The following is a 17,844-nucleotide window of genomic DNA, read 5'->3' on the forward strand; positions in this document are numbered from 1 at the left end:
GTGCTGTCCTTGGAGAAAACTTACACTCAAAAACTTTAAATGTTTCTAAATCTAGATATCTTAGTGATAAAATTCATTTGACTGAAATGCCTTGTTCATTGATTGTGAGAAGAGAAATGGTGGGTCATCATGAGAGAAATTGAAAAGAGAATGAAAAAGACCAATTAGAGTTAAAAAGCCAAGACACTGAGACAAAAGGCAGGTGGTCACTGAGAGAGAAGACGAGGGACTAAGGAACAGACGAGAGAATGACCAGGGAGGAGGCTAAGGGCACTTACCTCTCTTGGGTTCACTCTCGGCTGAAAAGGAAAAGGAAGAAATAAACCCCTCGTTCCAAGTGAAGACATGATATCAGGTAAATAAGAACACAGCAATGGTCCCCTTTCATAGATCACAGTGGAGCTCACACTGACTCAGATCTGTGAAGCTCAGAACCATCGGGTTCCAAGAGGACCTGTCACATCAGAGGCAGTGCTGTGTCCTTCCCTGTCCCCTGTGCCCCGGACACTAAGTCAGGAAGTAAAATGATGACGGTGTTAGGTCAGACATTTTGGAATGTGCAACACTAAGCATTCCCCTGTCACTGCACTGTCACCTTTTTCAGATAAAGAATATTTCACACATGAGATAGAAACTTAACTTGTGATGGGAAGCGGAGAGTAGAGGTACCCGTCTCGATATAGTGTAATATTACCTTTATTTTTCTGAATTTGTTCTGAAAAAGAAAGAAAAGAAAAGATCAATGTCAACTTCATGAGAAAGAACCACAAAGAGAATTCAAATTTACTGATAAAGTTTAATTTGAAATTAACCAATCACACTTCAGATGAACCACAAACACAACAGATCACAAACACCCGTCCAAAACACACACCTACACTCAAGATCAGAGCTCACTTTTGGCCACAGGTGTTCTATAGTACACGAAATTATGAAAAATAAAGTTAATTTAGTAAAATAACATAAAATTTTAAAATGTTGTTTTTGTTGTTAAAATTATGAACTAATCTTTTTGGGAACATATTTTATTTTTTAATAATATAGAGAAAAAGAATAGAACGCAGGAGTGAAGAGTGTGGACTCATACCTGCTTCACTGTAGCTGTAGCTGCTGCCCTGGGTGCCGTGTCCGGGCAAGTCCAGGGTCGAACTGGCCACCTCAGTGTTCCAGGTCCATGCTCTGTCCACGGGGCCACCACAAGCCATGGTAAAGTTATTCTTGGTCTCTGCTTGTATAAGTAAATGCAGGGTTAGGTTCTTATGTGCATCTATTCACAATGTTTTTATCCAATTAAACTCTCAACATTATTGTATTAAGTGTCTGTTTTAAGTCAGGCCCAAATGAAACTAAATAAATCAGATGAAGGGAAAGAAATAATAATGAGGGAGGTTCTGAATCACATGACCTGAGCTGTTCTTGGAGAAAACTTACAACCAAAATATTTAAAACTGTCTACACTTGTAGATATGCTGTTGATAAAATTTATTTGATAGAAAGGCTCTATCTTTTTTATTTCAACAAGAGGACAATTGGGGCCTGACCTGTGGTGGCGCAGTGGATAAAGCATCGACCTGGAAAGGTGAGATCGCCGTTTCGAAACCCTGGGCTTGCCTGGTCAAGGCACATATGGTAGTTGATGCTTCCTACTCTTCCCCCCGCCTCTCCCTCAACCCTCCTCTCTAAAATGAATAAAGAAAATTAAAATTAAAAAAAGAAGACAATTGGGGAGGTATTAATGTGAGAAACTGAACAACATGTGAACACAGGGAATCAGAGCTGGAAGAATAAGACACTGAGACAAAGGCAAATGGTCACTGAGAGAGAAGACAGGGGATAAGGAAGAGGTGAGGGAAGGACAGGGAGGTTATTGGTACTGACCTGTCTCCTGTTCACTCTCAGGAGAAAGGGAAAAGGAAGAAATGAACAAATCATTCCAAGTGAAACAGATTATCTTGAATAAGGAAGAAGAGAAATCAAATCCCTTTTGTAGTTCACTCTGGAGCACACATTGACACATATTTACAAAAGTAGTAACAACAAGGTTCCAAAGGACACGTCACTCATTGGAGGTAATACTGTCACCTCCACTCTCCCTTGTGCACAAGAAACCAGATCAGGAAATAAAGCCATGCGGGCGTTAGGTCAGAAATTCTGGGATGTGCAACACTAAGTGTTCCTGTCAGTGGACTATCAACTTTTTGTTTGTTTTTTAAAAACACATGTATTCACACAGAAAACATGGACTTCACTAGCAATGAGGAGTGAACAGGAGAAACACATATCTCCACAAAACAGGTTTTGCTGCACTAGTAACATGACTCCTGCTCTGTGCATAGAGGGATATACAGTGTGTCCGTAAAGTCATGGTGCATTTTTTGACCAGTCACAGGAAAGTAACAAAAGACGATAGAAATGTGAAATCTGGACCAAATAAAAGGAAAACTCTCCCAGTTTCATACCTATTCAGTGCAGTTCACTGTGGGCTCACGCACACATTTTTTAGGGTTCCTTAGGTAGCTATCCCGTATAGCCTTTACAGACTCATCACTGACTGATGGCCTACCAGAATGGGGTTTCTCCACCAAACTGCTGGTTTCCTTCAACTGCTTTTCCCACCGAGTAATGCTATTCCTATGTGGTGGCGTTTCGTATAAACACACTGATATTCACTTTGTACTTTGGTCATGGATTCGAATTTATTGAGCCACAGAACACACTGAACATTCCTCTGTACCGTCCACATCTCGACTGACATGGTTGTGGGCTGCTCTGCTGTTTACATGGTGTTACATCATCATCTGCACATGCGCACATGCTGCCACATCATCCTACAGAAACTGGAAGGGTTTTGTTTTTATTTGGTGCAGATTTCACATTTCTATCGTCTTCTATTGCTTTTCTTTGACCGGTCAAAAGTGCACCATGACTTTATGGACACACTGTAAATTCCCTAAAGACCATTCGTAAGGAAAAACTATGATTATCACTGGGATTAGAAAAAACTATTTTAAGTTTTGAATGAATAAATTTACTTTTTTTTGAAACATCATGATCAATTATTTTCTCATATTCTTCACATAAAAGGTGCAGATCAGAGATGTATCACTTTTCCATGTGCCTTAAGACACTTTATTGTTCTGTACGTTGCTTAATGTAAAGTGCTGTTGTCATTTGATGCTGGTTTCAACAATAAAGCTGAAGAATAAAAAACGGGCACGGTTCAAATGACTTGGAGAGGTTTCTCTAAATCTACGCACTCTAGTTGACCAATGTCTACCTGTTAAATTTAATTGTCTAACCCCCCCCAAGAAAGGGCATGATTGGATATAATTAAAATACAGAAAAAATTATGTAGATTATTTAGAGACCTTGGAACACCTGGGTCATATGATCAAGAACAATGGAAGAAGGACGCCCCACTCTGTCACATCTGACCAGTGAATGATAGAAGGTATTTATCATGACACAGGCTTTGGGGAAACAATGAGGAGAGACAATGGATGCTGATAGCTTGGAGTCATTTTTTTCTCAAAGGGTTTGGGAAGTACTAATAGTGTAATAATCGGAAGTTAAACAGGGAATACTTCATATAAAAGGTAAGTTTGAATATTTTCTGGAAATACACACATAATCATTTATATATATGCTCACTAATAGAAACCTATAATACATGTATATTTTAAGAATCAGCCTGACCTGTGGTATCGCATTGCATAATGCTTCAATCTGGAACACTGAGGTTGCCGGTTTGAAACCCTGGGCTTGCCCAGTCAAGGCACATATATGGGAATTTATGCTTCCAGCTCCTCCCCCCTGTTCTTTCTGTCTCTCTCTGTCTCTCTCTCCTCTCCTCTCTCTCTGTATAATGAAAAAATGAATAAATAATAAAAAAAGAATCATGTATCCATGAGCTTAACACTCTTCATCTCACCAATGTCTTAATGGAACTGTGACAATTTACTGCAAGACAGAGCAGCCATTGTCTACGGGGAAATAGTTGTGTAAAATGACAAAAGGAGGAATGAGAAAGGATGGAAGGTAAGAAACAGAATTAGACAGAGGTACAAATGGAAGAAATGCTGCTCAAACAGGGAGAGTGGTCAATAGACATCTAGGAGGAGGACAGGCCAACGGAGGGCACTTGGGTAAAAAGGCCAGAAGTTTCAAGGAGAGAAATAAACCAGATGATTTCAAGTGGATTAAGAATGTCAGTACTCTTACCTAGCTTTTCTCTAACATGTCCTGAAAAAGACAAAAAAGAAAAGGTCAACGTCAATTTTATGGAAACAACCAAAAAATCATTGAAATTTACTGATAAATTAAAATTTAAAATTAGGTTTATTTTAGATGAAGACACAAACACATGTCAAATCACACATGTCACCACAATCACACACCTACACACTCACTACTATCAACAGATGTTCTACAGTAATAGTGAGTTGGAAATGGAGTTACTTTAATAAAATAATATAAAATTATTAAAATATGAATTTTGTTGTATAATTAAAATTTTTTTAAAAAACTTTTTTATTTGTTAATATTACATAGAGAAGGGATGAGAGGCGGGAGGGAAGCGTGTGGACTCATAGCTGCTTCACTGTAGCTGTAGCTGCTGCCCTGGGTGCCGTGTCCGGGCAAGTCCAGGGTCAAACTGACAACCTCAGTGTCCTAGGTCCACACTCTGTCCAGGGGCCACCACAGGCTAGGCTGAATATATTCTTGGTCAATTTGAAATATTCATGTTTCTGTTACTCTGTTTGTTAGCTTTGTATGGTCATTGGATACTTTTAAACACATCAGTGAGTCTCACTGCTGCGTCAGTGACATGGTGCAGAGTGGCCACCACACTGTGGAAGGAGCAGTGAGACACAGCTCCTCCCAGTGACACAGGGTCAGGGGTCTGGGTGCTGCGTCCTCCATGTTTTTGTTCACGGACTGATTTTTAATCACACTGTGTCTGAGTTTCTGTTATAACTCATTTCTGAGTGAAGAATATCTTGACACTCATGGGTGTAGAATTGAAGAGAGAGAGAGAGACAGGAGTGGGATTCTCTGACCGAGATTTTGTTTTTCACAGGAAGTTACTGAGCCTTTCTCTTATCTGAGAAACAAATATCTCAGCTCACACGGACGAGACAGGTTTTCTGCACACTGTAAAGATGTGACTGCAAAAACATTACATCTGCTAATGGTTGTTTCTGCAAAGTGGTCAGCTCACACCCATTGCATAAATAAGGAATACATCCTGAAGATTCATTTCACTGAAATCACCACTACAATTATAAAATGCCACATGACATATTGGGACATAAATATTTAAAGTAAATAAAAGCATGACAGGAGGATACGTGACTGGGTGGTGAACACACTGCCATTTACAGATGGGGTGTGAGAGAATGCTGCATTGCAATCTGCATAGATCGATTACTCAATGTCACCCCAATAAATTTAATAAAAATTAAAACAATCCGTTAAGTAGCAGAAATGAAGCATATTTTAGGCATTCCGTAGAATTTTTATAATTATTCGTTCAATATTTAAAAAAATATTCTTGATTTCTTTTCTCTCTATATGGACCACTGTGAAATATTTTTCATATTTAAAATGACCTTTGCACATATATATATATATATGTAATATATATATGTATTCCATTTTTATTGCAGTACCTTCATTGTACAAATTTGTTTCTATCACTGTAGCAATGTTATTGAAAGACTGCTTGAATAGGCTTGTATAGGTTATTACAGGATTAGGTTCTTATGGGTGTCTATTCACAATGTTTTTGTACATCTATTAATTCTCAACTTTATTGTATCTGAGTGTCTGTTTTAACTCATGTCTAAATGAAGCTGAGTGAATCAGATGAAGGGAAAGAAATGACAGTGAGGGAAGTTCTGAGTCAAATGACCTGAGCTGACCTTGGAGAAAACTTACACTCAGAAACTTTAAAAGTACCTATGCTTGCAGATATCTTAGTGAAAAAATTCATTTAGACAGAAAGGCTCTGTCTTCGTTATTTCAGTTGGAGAGGTAATAGTGGAAGAAACTGAGCAGCATTTGGAAATAGAGAATCAGAGTTGGGAGGCCAAAATACTGAGTGAAAAGGTAGATGATCATTGAGACGGAAAACAACAGTATAAAGAACAGATGAGAGAATGATTGGAAGAGTTGGTTATTGGTACTGAACTTTCTCCTGGTCACTCTCATGTAAAAGACAAATGGAAGAAAGAAAGAAATCATTCCAAGGGAAAACACACTATCTGGTAAGAAGGAGAACAGAAATGAGCCCTTTCCTAGTTCACTGTGGAGCACACGGGAACCCATGTCTGTGAAAGCAGGAACCCTGAGGATGCAAAGGACACCTCACCCATCAGAGTCAGTGCTGTTCTCCCTCCCCTGTCCCTGTGCACAGGAAACTAAGTCAGGACATAAAGGATCACGGTGCTATGCTAGAAACGCTGGGGTGTGCAATACTAAGCGTTCTCATGTCCTGGGATTTTCACGTTTTTCAGATTAAAAAAGAAACGTATTCACACAGGAGACAAGGACTTAAGCAGCAATGAGGAAGTGAACAGGAGAGGCCCCATCATGAGAAAATGGGGTTTGTTGCACTCGTCATATGACACCTGCCTTTACACAGACAATAGATTCCTAAAGACCAATACCAAGGAAACAATATATAGTTGTAATTGTTAGAAAAAGACAATTTTAAGCTGTGAATGATTAACTTTTCATTATTTTTGAAACATCGTAATCAATTATTTTTCTTGTACCCTTCACATAAAAAGTATAGTTCAGAAATGAATCGCATTTCCACTTACTTTAAGATAATTCATCCTTCTGCAAATTGTTTATTTTTAAGTGCAGTTTGTCAGTTGATAACAGTGTCAACTCAATGTCAAAGGAAAAAAGACAGACATGGTTGCATATTTTTAAGGGCCGGAAATAATTATGTAAAATATTTAGAGAGTTTGGAACACCTGGGTCTTTTGATCAAGGACAGTGGAAGAGGGACACCCCACTCTCTCACATCTGACCAGTGATTGATATAAGGTATTTATCATGACTCAGGCTGTGAAAGGAAAATGGACAGAGACACTGAATGCTGATAGTTCGAAGGCTTTTTTCTTAATGGTTTGGAGAAATATCAGTGGCATAGTAATGCGCACTCAAATTTGTGATATTTGACAGAGGTCCTAGGTTTAAATATTTTCCTAACACACACACACACACACACACACACACACACACACACACAGATACATATATATCAATGTGAGTCTATCTGTGTCTGTATATGTCTGGGTATATATATACACACACACATATATATAAATATATAAATAAAAAATCCATATATCTTTCAGATTGAAACTGTTCATGTGACCAAATTCTTAATGAAAGTGTGGGAATTCCTGCAAGACTGATGTCACCAAAGTTCACAAGGCAATGACTGTATACAGTGACAGAAAAAGGCATGGGGAAGGATGAACGGGGTGAAACGGGAATCAGCAAAGCCCTGAATGGGAGAAGTGCTGTCTGAGATCAGGGGTGGGGACATCAGACATCTAGGGTGAGGAGAGGCCAACCGGAGATGCTTGAATAAAAAAGCCAGAAACGTCAAAGAGAGATATTAACCAAATGTTTTTAAGTGGATCAAGAGTACAAGAATATCAGTAATTTTACCAAATTCTGTCCCAAATTCTCCTGAAAAAGAAGAAAAGAAAATGTCAACATCAATTTCACAGGAAACAATTACAAGAGGAATTCAAGTTTACTGATAAATCCAATTTGAAATGAGGATAGTTTCAGATGAACACGCAAACATATGCCGAATCACTCATGTTCCTCCAAAACACACGTGTACATAATAAATCAGAGCTCACTATTGTCCACAGGTGTTGTACAGGAAGTGAAATGCTGGAAAAAAGTTAATGTAGTAAAATAATACAACATTTTTAAAAATATTGAATTTGCTCTTTAATTTATAAAATAATTGTATTTTTTCAGAAGATTTTATTAATTAATATTGTTGAGAAAAGAAATGAGATGTTGGATCAAGGTGTTTGGACTCATAGCTACTCTACTTTAGCTGTAGCTGCTGCCCTGTGTGCCGTGTCCGGGCAAGTCCAGGGACCAACAGGAGACCTCAGTGTTCCAGGTCCATGCTCTGTCCACGGGGCCAACACAGACTAGGTTGAAAACATTGTTGGTCACTTGAAATATTTATGTTCCTGTTATTCAGTTTGTGAGCTTTAGTATGGTCATTGGATGCTTTAAAAACATCAGAGAGTCTCACTGCTGTAGCAGCGACATCGTGCAGAGTGGCCACCACACTGTGGAAGGAGCACTGACACACAGCTCCTCCCAGTGCACAGGTTCAGGGGTCTGGGGGCTACATACTCCATGTCTTGTCCATGGCTTGATTTTTTGTCATACTGTGTTTGAGTTTCTGTTTCACTCATTCCTGAATGAAGAATATCTTCATTCCTACAGGTGCTGAATTCAGGACATAGAAAGCACTGGGATTCTCTGACAGAGATTCTGTTTCTCAGCGGACCTTACTGAGCCTTTACCTTAGTTGAGAAACAAATTGCTCAGCTCACATATGAGACAGGTTTTCTACGCAATGTAGAGTGCTAGCCAAAGTGTTTAAAGTGCTAATGGTTGTTTCTGCAACATGGACAAGTCTCATCTATTCCATAAATAAAGAAAAAACCTTGAAAATCCATCCCACTGAAATTATCACTGCAAGTTACAAATACTATGTGACATGCAGGGACATAGATGTTTAAAATAAATAGAAGGGTGACAGAGATCCGTAACTGGGTGGGGAACACCCCGCGACGTACACATGGGGTGTGAGAGAATCGTGCACCTGAGACCTGCATACATTTATTAACCAAGGTCACCACAATAAATATAAAAATACATAAAACCACGCTTTAAATACGAGAAGTAAAACATATTTTTAAAATCCTGTAGAATTTTTAAAATATTTGATATTTTTAAATAAAATCATATTTTATATTTTCACTCTATACGAAGCACTATGATATATTTGTCATATTTAAAATAGTCTTTTGATGCTTCTTTATATAAATGCATTCTATTTTAATTGCAGTACCTTCACTGTACAAGTCACTGAAAGACAGCTTGCATAGGTAAATACAGGGTTAGGTTCTTACGTGCATCTATTCATAACATTTTGGTCCACCTAGTAATTTTCAGCCATATTGAACCTGTATGTCTGTTTTAACTCATGTCTGAATGAAGCTGAGTGAATCAGATGAAGGTACGAAATGACAGTGAGAGAGGTTCTGAGTCAAGTGACCTGAGCTGTTCTTGGAGAAAACGTGCACTCAAAAACTTTAAATGTTTCTAAATTCTAGATATCTTAGTGATAAAATTCATTTGACTGAAATGCCTTGTTCATTGATTGTGAGAAGAGAAATGGTGGGTCATCATGAGAGAAATTGAAAAGAGAATGAAAAAGACCAATTAGAGTTAAAAAGCCAAGACACTGAGACAAAAGATTTGTGGTCACTGAGAGATACGACGAGGGACTAAGGAACAGACAGGAGAATGACCAGGGAGGTGTCTAAGAGCACTTACCTCTCTTGGGTTCACTCTTGGCTGAAAAGGCAAAAAAAGAAATAAACCCTTCGTTCCAAGTGAAGACACGATATTGGGTAAATAAGAACACACAATGCGTCCCCTTTCCTAGATCACAGTGGAGCTCACACTGACTCAGATCTGTGAAGGTCGGAACCATCGGGTTCCAAGAGGACCTGTCACATCAGAGGAAGTGCTGTGTCCTCTCCTGTCCCCTGTGCCCCAGACACTAAGTCAGGAAGTAAAATGATGACGCTGTTAGGTCAGACATTTTGGAATGTGTAACGTTAAGCATTCCCCTGTCACTGCACTGTCACCTTTTTCAGATAAAGAATATTTCACACATGAGATAGAAACTTAACTTGTGATGGGAAGTGGACAGTAGAGGAACCCATTTCGATATAGTGTAATATTACCTTTATTTTTCAGAATTTGTTCTGAAAAAGAAAGAAAAGAAAAGATCAATGTCAATTTCATGAAAAAGAACCACAAAGAGCATTCAAATTTACTGATAAAGTTTAATTTGAAATTAACCAATCACACTTCAGATGAACCACAAACACAACAGATCACAATGACCCGCCCAAAACACACACCTACACTCGAGATCAGAGCTCACTTTTGGCCACAGGAGTTCTATAGTACATAAAATTATGAAAAATAAAGTGAATTTAGTAAAATAACATAAAATTTTAAAAATATTGTTTTTGCTGTTAAAATTATGAACTAATCTTTTTGTGAAAATATTTTATTTTTTAATATTATAGAGGAAAAGAATAGAAGGCAGGAGTGAAGAGTGTGGACTCATGTCTACTTCACTGTAGCTGTAGCTGCTGCCCTGGGTGCCGTGTCCGGGCAAGTCCAGGGTCGAACTGGCCACCTCAGTGTTTCAGGTCCACGCTCTGTCCACGGGGCCACCACAGGCCATGGTAAAGTTATTCTTGGTCTCTGCTTGTATAAGTAAATGCAGGGTTAGGTTCTTATGTGCATCTATTCACAATGTTTTTATCCAACTAAAACTCTCAACATTATTGTATTAAGTGTCTGTTTTAAGTCAGGCCCAAATGAAACTAAATAAATCAGATGAAGGGAAAGAAATAATAATGAGGGAGGTTCTGAATCACATGACCTGAGCTGTTCTTGGAGAAAACTTACAACCAAAATATTTAAAACTATCTACACTTGTAGATATGCTGTTGATAAAATTTATTTGATAGAAAGGCTCTATCTTTTTTATTTCAACAAGAGGACAATTGGGGCCTGACCTGTGGTGGTGCTGTGGATAAAGTGTCGACCTGGAAATGCTGAGATCGCCGTTTCGAAACCCTGGGCTTTCCTGGTCAAGGCACATATAGGAGTTGATGCTTCCTGCTCTTCCCCCCTCATCTCCCCCCCCTCTCTAAAATGAATAAAGAAAATTAAAATTAAAAAAAGAAGACAATTGGGGAGGTATTAATGTGAGAAACTGAACAACATGTGAACACAGGGAATCAGAGCTGGAAGAATAAGACACTGAGACAAAGGCAAATGGTCACTGAGAGAGAAGACAGGGGATAAGGAAGAGGTGAGGGAAGGACAGGGAGGTTATTGGTACTGACCTGTCTCCTGTTCACTCTCAGGAGAAAGGGAAAAGGAAGAAATGAACAAATCATTCCAAGTGAAACAGATTATCTTGAATAAGGAAGAAGAGAAATCAAATCCCTTTTGTAGTTCACTCTGGAGCACACATTGACACATATTTACAAAAGTAGTAACAACAAGGTTCCAAAGGACACGTCACTCATTGGAGGTAATACTGTCACCTCCACTCTCCCTTGTGCACAAGAAACCAGATCAGGAAATAAAGCCATGCGGGCGTTAGGTCAGAAATTCTGGGATGTGCAACACTAAGTGTTCCTGTCAGTGGACTATCAACTTTTTGTTTGTTTTTTAAAAACACATGTATCCACACAGGAAACATGGACTTCACTAGCAATGAGGAGTGAACAAGAGAAACACATATCTCCACAAAACAGGTTTTGCTGCACTAGTAACATGACTCCTGCTCTGTGCATAGAGGGATATACAGTGTGTCCGTAAAGTCATGGTGCATTTTTTGACCAGTCACAGGAAAGTAACAAAAGACGATAGAAATGTGAAATCTGGACCAAATAAAAGGAAAACTCTCCCAGTTTCATACCTATTCAGTGCAGTTCACTGTGGGCTCACGCACACATTTTTTAGGGTTCCTTAGGTAGCTATCCCGTATAGCCTTTACAGACTCATCACTGACTGATGGCCTACCAGAATGGGGTTTCTCCACCAAACTGCTGGTTTCCTTCAACTGCTTTTCCCACCGAGTAATGCTATTCCTATGTGGTGGCGTTTCGTATAAACACACCGATATTCACTTTGTACTTTGGTCATGGATTCGAATTTATTGAGCCACAGAACACACTGAACATTCCTCTGTACCGTCCACATCTCGACTGACATGGTTGTGGGCTGCTCTGCTGTTTACATGGTGTTACATCATCACTGCACATGCGCACATGCTGCCACATCATCCTACAGAAACTGGAAGGGTTTTGTTTTTATTTGGTGCAGATTTCACATTTCTATCGTCTTCTATTGCTTTTCTTTGACCGATCAAAAGTGCACCATGTCTTTATGGACACACTGTAAATTCCCTAAAGACCATTCGTAAGGAAAAAATATGATTATCACTGGGATTAGAAAACACTATTTTAAGTTTTGAATGAATTTACTTTTTTATGAAACATCATGATCAATTATTTTCTCATACTCTTCACATAAAAGGTGCATATCAGAGATGTATCACTTTTCCATGTGCCTTAAGACACTTTATTGTTCTGTACGTTGCTTAATGTAAAGTGCTGTTGTCATTTGATGCTGGTTTCAACAATAAAGCTGAAGAATAAAAAACGGGCACGGTTCAAATGATATGGAGAGGTTTCTCTAAATCTACACACTCTAGTTGACCAATGTCTACCTGTTAAATTTAATTGTCTAACCCCCCCCAAGAAAGGGCATGATTGGATATAATTAAAATACAGAAAAAATTATGTAGATTATTTAGAGACCTTGGAACACCTAGGTCATATGATCAAGAACAATGGAAGAAGGACGCCCCACTCTGTCACATCTGACCAGTGAATGATAGAAGGTATTTATCATGACACAGGCTTTGGGGAAACAATGAGGAGAGACAATGGATGCTGATAGCTTGGAGTCATTTTTTTCTCAAAGGGTTTGGGAAGTACTAATAGTGTAATAATCGGACGTTAAACAGGGAATACTTCATATAAATGGTAAGTTTGAATATTTTCTGGAAATACACACATAATCATTTATATATATGCTCACTAATAGAAACCTATAATACATGTATATTTTAAGAATCAGCCTGACCTGTGGTATCGCATTGCATAAAGCTTCAATCTGGAACACTGAGGTTGCCGGTTTGAAACCCTGGGCTTGCCCAGTCAAGGCACATATATGGGAATTTATGCTTCCAGCTCCTTCCCCCTGTACTTTCTGTCTCTCTCTGTCTCTCTCTCCTCTCCTCTCTATCTGTATAATAAAAAATGAATAAATAATAAAAAAAGAATCATGTATCTATGAGCTTAACACTCTTCATCTCACCAATGTCTTAATGGAACTGTGACAATTTACTGCAAGACAGAGCAGCCACTGTCTACGGGGAAATAGTTGTGTAAAATGACAAAAGGAGGAATGAGAAAGGATGGAAGGTAAGAAATAGAATTAGACAGAGGTACAAATGGAAGAAATGCTGCTCAAACAGGGAGAGTGGTCAATAGACATCTAGGAGGAGGACAGGCCAACGGAGGGCACTTGGGTAAAAAGGCCAGAAGTTTCAAGGAGAGAAATAAACCAGATGATTTCAAGTGGATTAAGAATGTCAGTACTCTTACCTAGCTTTTCTCTAACATGTCCTGAAAAAGACAAAAAAGAAAAGGTCAACGTCAATTTTATGGAAACAACCAAAAAATCATTGAAATTTACTGATAAATTAAAATTTAAAATTAGGTTTATTTTAGATGAAGACACAAACACATGTCAAATCACACATGTCACCACAATCACACACCTACACACTCACTACTATCAACAGATGTTCTACAGTAATAATGAGTTGGAAATGGAGTTACTTTAATAAAATAATATAAAATTATTAAAATATGAATTTTGTTGTGTAATTAAATTTAAAAAAAAAACTTTTTTATTTGTTAATTTTACCTAGAGAAGGGATGAGAGGCGGGAGGGAAGCGTGTGGACTCATAGCTGCTTCACTGTAGCTGTAGCTGCTGCCCTGTGTGCCGTGACCGGGCAAGTCCAGGGTCAAACTGACAACCTCAGTGTCCTAGGTCCACACTCTGACCAGGGGCCACCACAGGCTAGGCTGAATATATTCTTGGTCAATTTGAAATATTCATGTTTCTGTTACTCTGTTTGTTAGCTTTGTATGGTCATTGGATACTTTTAAACACATCAGTGAGTCTCACTGCTGCGTCAGTGACATGGTGCAGAGTGGCCACCACACTGTGGAAGGAGCAGTGAGACACAGCTCCTCCCAGTGACACAGGGTCAGGCTATGAGTGCTGCATCCTTTATGTTTTTAACCACAGGTTGGTTGTTAACCACACTGTATTGGAGATTCTGTTTTTGCTCATTCTTGAGTGAAGACCATCTTAATACTCCTGGGAGTTGAATTAATGAAAGAGAAAGGAGTGGGATTCTCTGACAAACATCTTGTTCCTCACTGGACCTTACTGAGCTACTTTACTTTTAATCAAGAAAATAATATCTTGGCTCACATAAGTGAGCAGGTTCTCTACACACTGTGAAGAAAAGGAAGCGAATGTTCTATATCTTCAAATGTTGTTTCTGCAAGGTGGCCAAGTCTCAGATTTTCCATACATAAAGAAATTGCCTTAGAACTGAATTTTATTGAAATCATCACTACAATTATAAAAATACCATGTGACATGTGATGACAGAAATATCTAAAACATATAAAAAGGTGACAGAAAGATACATGACTGGGTGGTGAACACACTGCCATGTACACATGATGTATGATAGAATTGTGCTCCTCAGATCTACACAGTTTTATTAAACACTATTACCCCAATAAATATTTAAAACAATTTAAAATAAAAGAGAAGAATTTTATTTAATAAATTGTGTTATATTTTTAAATGTTTTGGAGGTTCTTTAATTAAAATATTCATGATTCCTATTCACTCTACATGGATCACGATGAAATATTTGCCCTATTTACCATAGTATTTTTATGCTTCTATATATGCATGCATTCATTTCTATTTGTAGTTCCTTCACTGTACACCGCTGCTAAAACTAATATACAAGAGTTACTGAGAAACTGCTCTTCCAGATAAACACAGGAGTGGGTTCTAATGTGCATCCATTCGCAATGTTAGTGGCCCTCGATTAATTCGCAACATTATTGTATCTGAGTTTCTGTTTTAAGTCATGTCTGAATGTAGCTGAGTGATTCAGATGAAGAGAAAGAAGAAGGAAAGTTTAGGATCAAATGACCTGAGCTGTCCTTGAGGAAACTTACATTCAGAAACTTTAAAAGTACCAAAACTTGCAAATAAGTTAGTGATAATATTCATTTGACCAAAAGGCTTTGTTTCATTAATTTTAACAAGGCAAAGACAGCAGTAATAATTTGAGAAATTGAGGAGCAAATGAAGTGGTTATCAGAATGGGAGGATCAAGAACTGAGACACAGGTAGCTGGTCCCTGAGAGAGAGGATAGGGGATGAAGGACAGGTGAGGGAGGACAGGGCAGTAGATCATCGGTACTTACTTTTTTCCTGTGCACTTTCCTCAGCTGAAAAGAAAAGAAGAAATGAAAATGCATTCATTCCAAGTAAAAACAGAATATCAGGGAGGAAGGAGAACAGAAATGGGGCCCCTTCCTAGTTCACTGTGGAGCACACGGGGACCCATGTCTGTGAAAGCAGGAATCCTGAGGATCCAAAGGACACCTCACCCATCAGAGTCAGTGCTGTTCTCCCTCCCCTGTCCCCTGCGCACAGGATACTAAGTCAGGAAAGAAAGTGATGAATGTGGACTGAAACTCTGACTTGTGCAATACCAGGTGTTCCTGTCACTAGACTATCGCCATTATCAGCCTAAAAACAAATGTAGTCACCAGCAGGAAAGTTACTTCAGCAGTGATGGGATGTGTACCGTAGAGACACCATCTGTCCCAACCTGTTTATGTTGCACTAGTCATATGACACCTGCTCTGTGCATTAGAGCGGTGGTCCTCAACCTTTTTTGGGCCACATACCATTTTAATGTCAGAAAATATTTTCACTCACTAGCCTTTAATGTGGGAAGGATAAATGTATCACGTGAGTGAGACAAGTGTCAAGAGTGAGTCTTAAATGGATATAACAGAGGGAATCTGGAATATTTCAGACTTAAATATAAATAAAATGGAAATAATATAAGTTATTTATTCTTTCTCTGTGGACCGGTACCAAAAGACCCACGAACTCGTAACGGTCCGCCGCCCGGGGTTTGGGGACCGCTGCATTAGAGGGATATATGTCTAAAGACCATTCCTTATAAAACAAAAATATAATTTAAATTGTCATTAGAGAAATATACTATTAAGGTTTGTATGATTAAGGTTCTTTTTTGTGAGATATATCATGGTGAATATTGATTTCTTGTGTCCTTTACATATTACGTAGAGATCAGATATTTATTACTTTTGACCTCACCTTAAGATATTACATCCTTCAGAAAATTGCTTATTGTTAAGCTCTGTTTGGTATATGTAAACTGTGTCAACAATACTGAGAAAGAATAAGAAATTGCCATGTTTGGACATTTTAAAAGGTTCGAAAAATTGGGTAAAATACTTAAAAGTTTCAAACATTGGGTCATATGATAAAGGACAGTGGAAGAGGGACGCCCCACTCTGTTACATCTGACCAGTGAATGATGTCAGGTATTTATCATGACACAGGCTGTGAGAAGACAATGGACAGAGACACCGAATGATGATTTCAAAGACTGTTCTCTGAAGGGTTTGGAGAGGTATCCATTGCATAGGAATGGACACTGAAATTTAGAAAATTTGAATAATGTCCTAAGTTTGGCATTTTCCAAAAATACACACATACACACACAGATATCTATATAAACGAATATGTAAACTAATATCTGTATGTGTATATCGATGATATATCTATATATACTAAACACTGTGTAACTGTCAGTTTGAAGCCTTTTATCTCACCAAATTCTGCATGAAACTGTGTCAATTCTCTGCTTGACTGCTTCAACCAAAGTTTACAGGGAAATAGCTGGGTAAAATGAGAAAGAGCTGTAGGAAAGGATAAAAGACAATGATACAGAGATCAACAGACCCAAATGAAAGAGGTGCTGTCTTAGAATCATGTGGGAGGGACAGCAGCCTTCGAGGAGGAAGACAGACCAATGGAAGGAACTTGGATAAAAGCCCGGAAATGTCAAAGAGAGAAATAATGCAGATGTTTTCAAGTGAATTAAATGTAAAAATATATCCGTAATTTTACCTGCTTGTCCCTTAAATTCCTCTGAGAAAAAAAGAAAAGAAATTGTCAATTTCATGGCAAACAACCTCAAATAGAATTAAAATGTTTTGATAAATTCAAATATAAAATTAGGTTAATTTCAAATGAACACACAAACACACACACACACACACCCCAAATCACACATTCCTACCCAAACACAGTGGTTCAGAGGTCATTATTGACCACCGGTATTTTACAGTAAATAAAATGGAGGAATAGGTTGTTAAATTAGTAAAATAATATAAAAATGTAAAAATATTTGTTTTGCTGTTTAATTTATAAAATAATTGTTTTTTAAAAAATATTACAGTGAGTCACCCTAGAGATGACGTCAGAGTAATGGTGGGTTAGGAAGCGATACCGATAAATCTCCCCCAAAACTCAACAAGATCTTCAACCAGAAACAGAAAATCCTATCCTTGGAGCCTCCAGATGTTTCGCAATACACCTGAAGGTATGGTCGAGAGAAAAATTGGCTAAATATATAACCAAACCCCTAAGGAAATAGGGAGTAAGAAATGCTCCGCCTTCCTCACTAACCTAAACAGGGCGGATTTCACTGGGAACAGAGAATATAGAAACTAAGGGGGGCAAA

At 38.3% G+C, this 17,844-nt stretch overlaps 1 protein-coding gene across 1 annotated transcript in view; it reads right to left on the minus strand.

The window, feature by feature from the left end:
• LOC136388496 (uncharacterized protein PF3D7_1120000-like) overlaps nucleotides 1-17,844 on the minus strand; it is a 419,710-nt gene that overhangs the window by 357,135 nt on the left and 44,731 nt on the right. The window contains exons 7-15 of the mRNA XM_066360321.1: nucleotides 17,229-17,249; nucleotides 15,482-15,505; nucleotides 13,557-13,577; nucleotides 10,038-10,058; nucleotides 9,622-9,642; nucleotides 7,693-7,713; nucleotides 4,222-4,242; nucleotides 695-715; nucleotides 279-299 (exon numbers count right to left, since the gene is read on the minus strand). Coding sequence (XP_066216418.1) covers nucleotides 279-299; nucleotides 695-715; nucleotides 4,222-4,242; nucleotides 7,693-7,713; nucleotides 9,622-9,642; nucleotides 10,038-10,058; nucleotides 13,557-13,577; nucleotides 15,482-15,505; nucleotides 17,229-17,249 — 192 coding nt within the window. The remainder of the gene's footprint in view (nucleotides 1-278; nucleotides 300-694; nucleotides 716-4,221; nucleotides 4,243-7,692; nucleotides 7,714-9,621; nucleotides 9,643-10,037; nucleotides 10,059-13,556; nucleotides 13,578-15,481; nucleotides 15,506-17,228; nucleotides 17,250-17,844) is intronic.

Source organism: Saccopteryx leptura, chromosome 1 (genome assembly GCF_036850995.1).
Source record: "Saccopteryx leptura isolate mSacLep1 chromosome 1, mSacLep1_pri_phased_curated, whole genome shotgun sequence".
In the NCBI taxonomy this organism is placed as follows: Eukaryota; Metazoa; Chordata; class Mammalia; order Chiroptera; family Emballonuridae; genus Saccopteryx; species Saccopteryx leptura.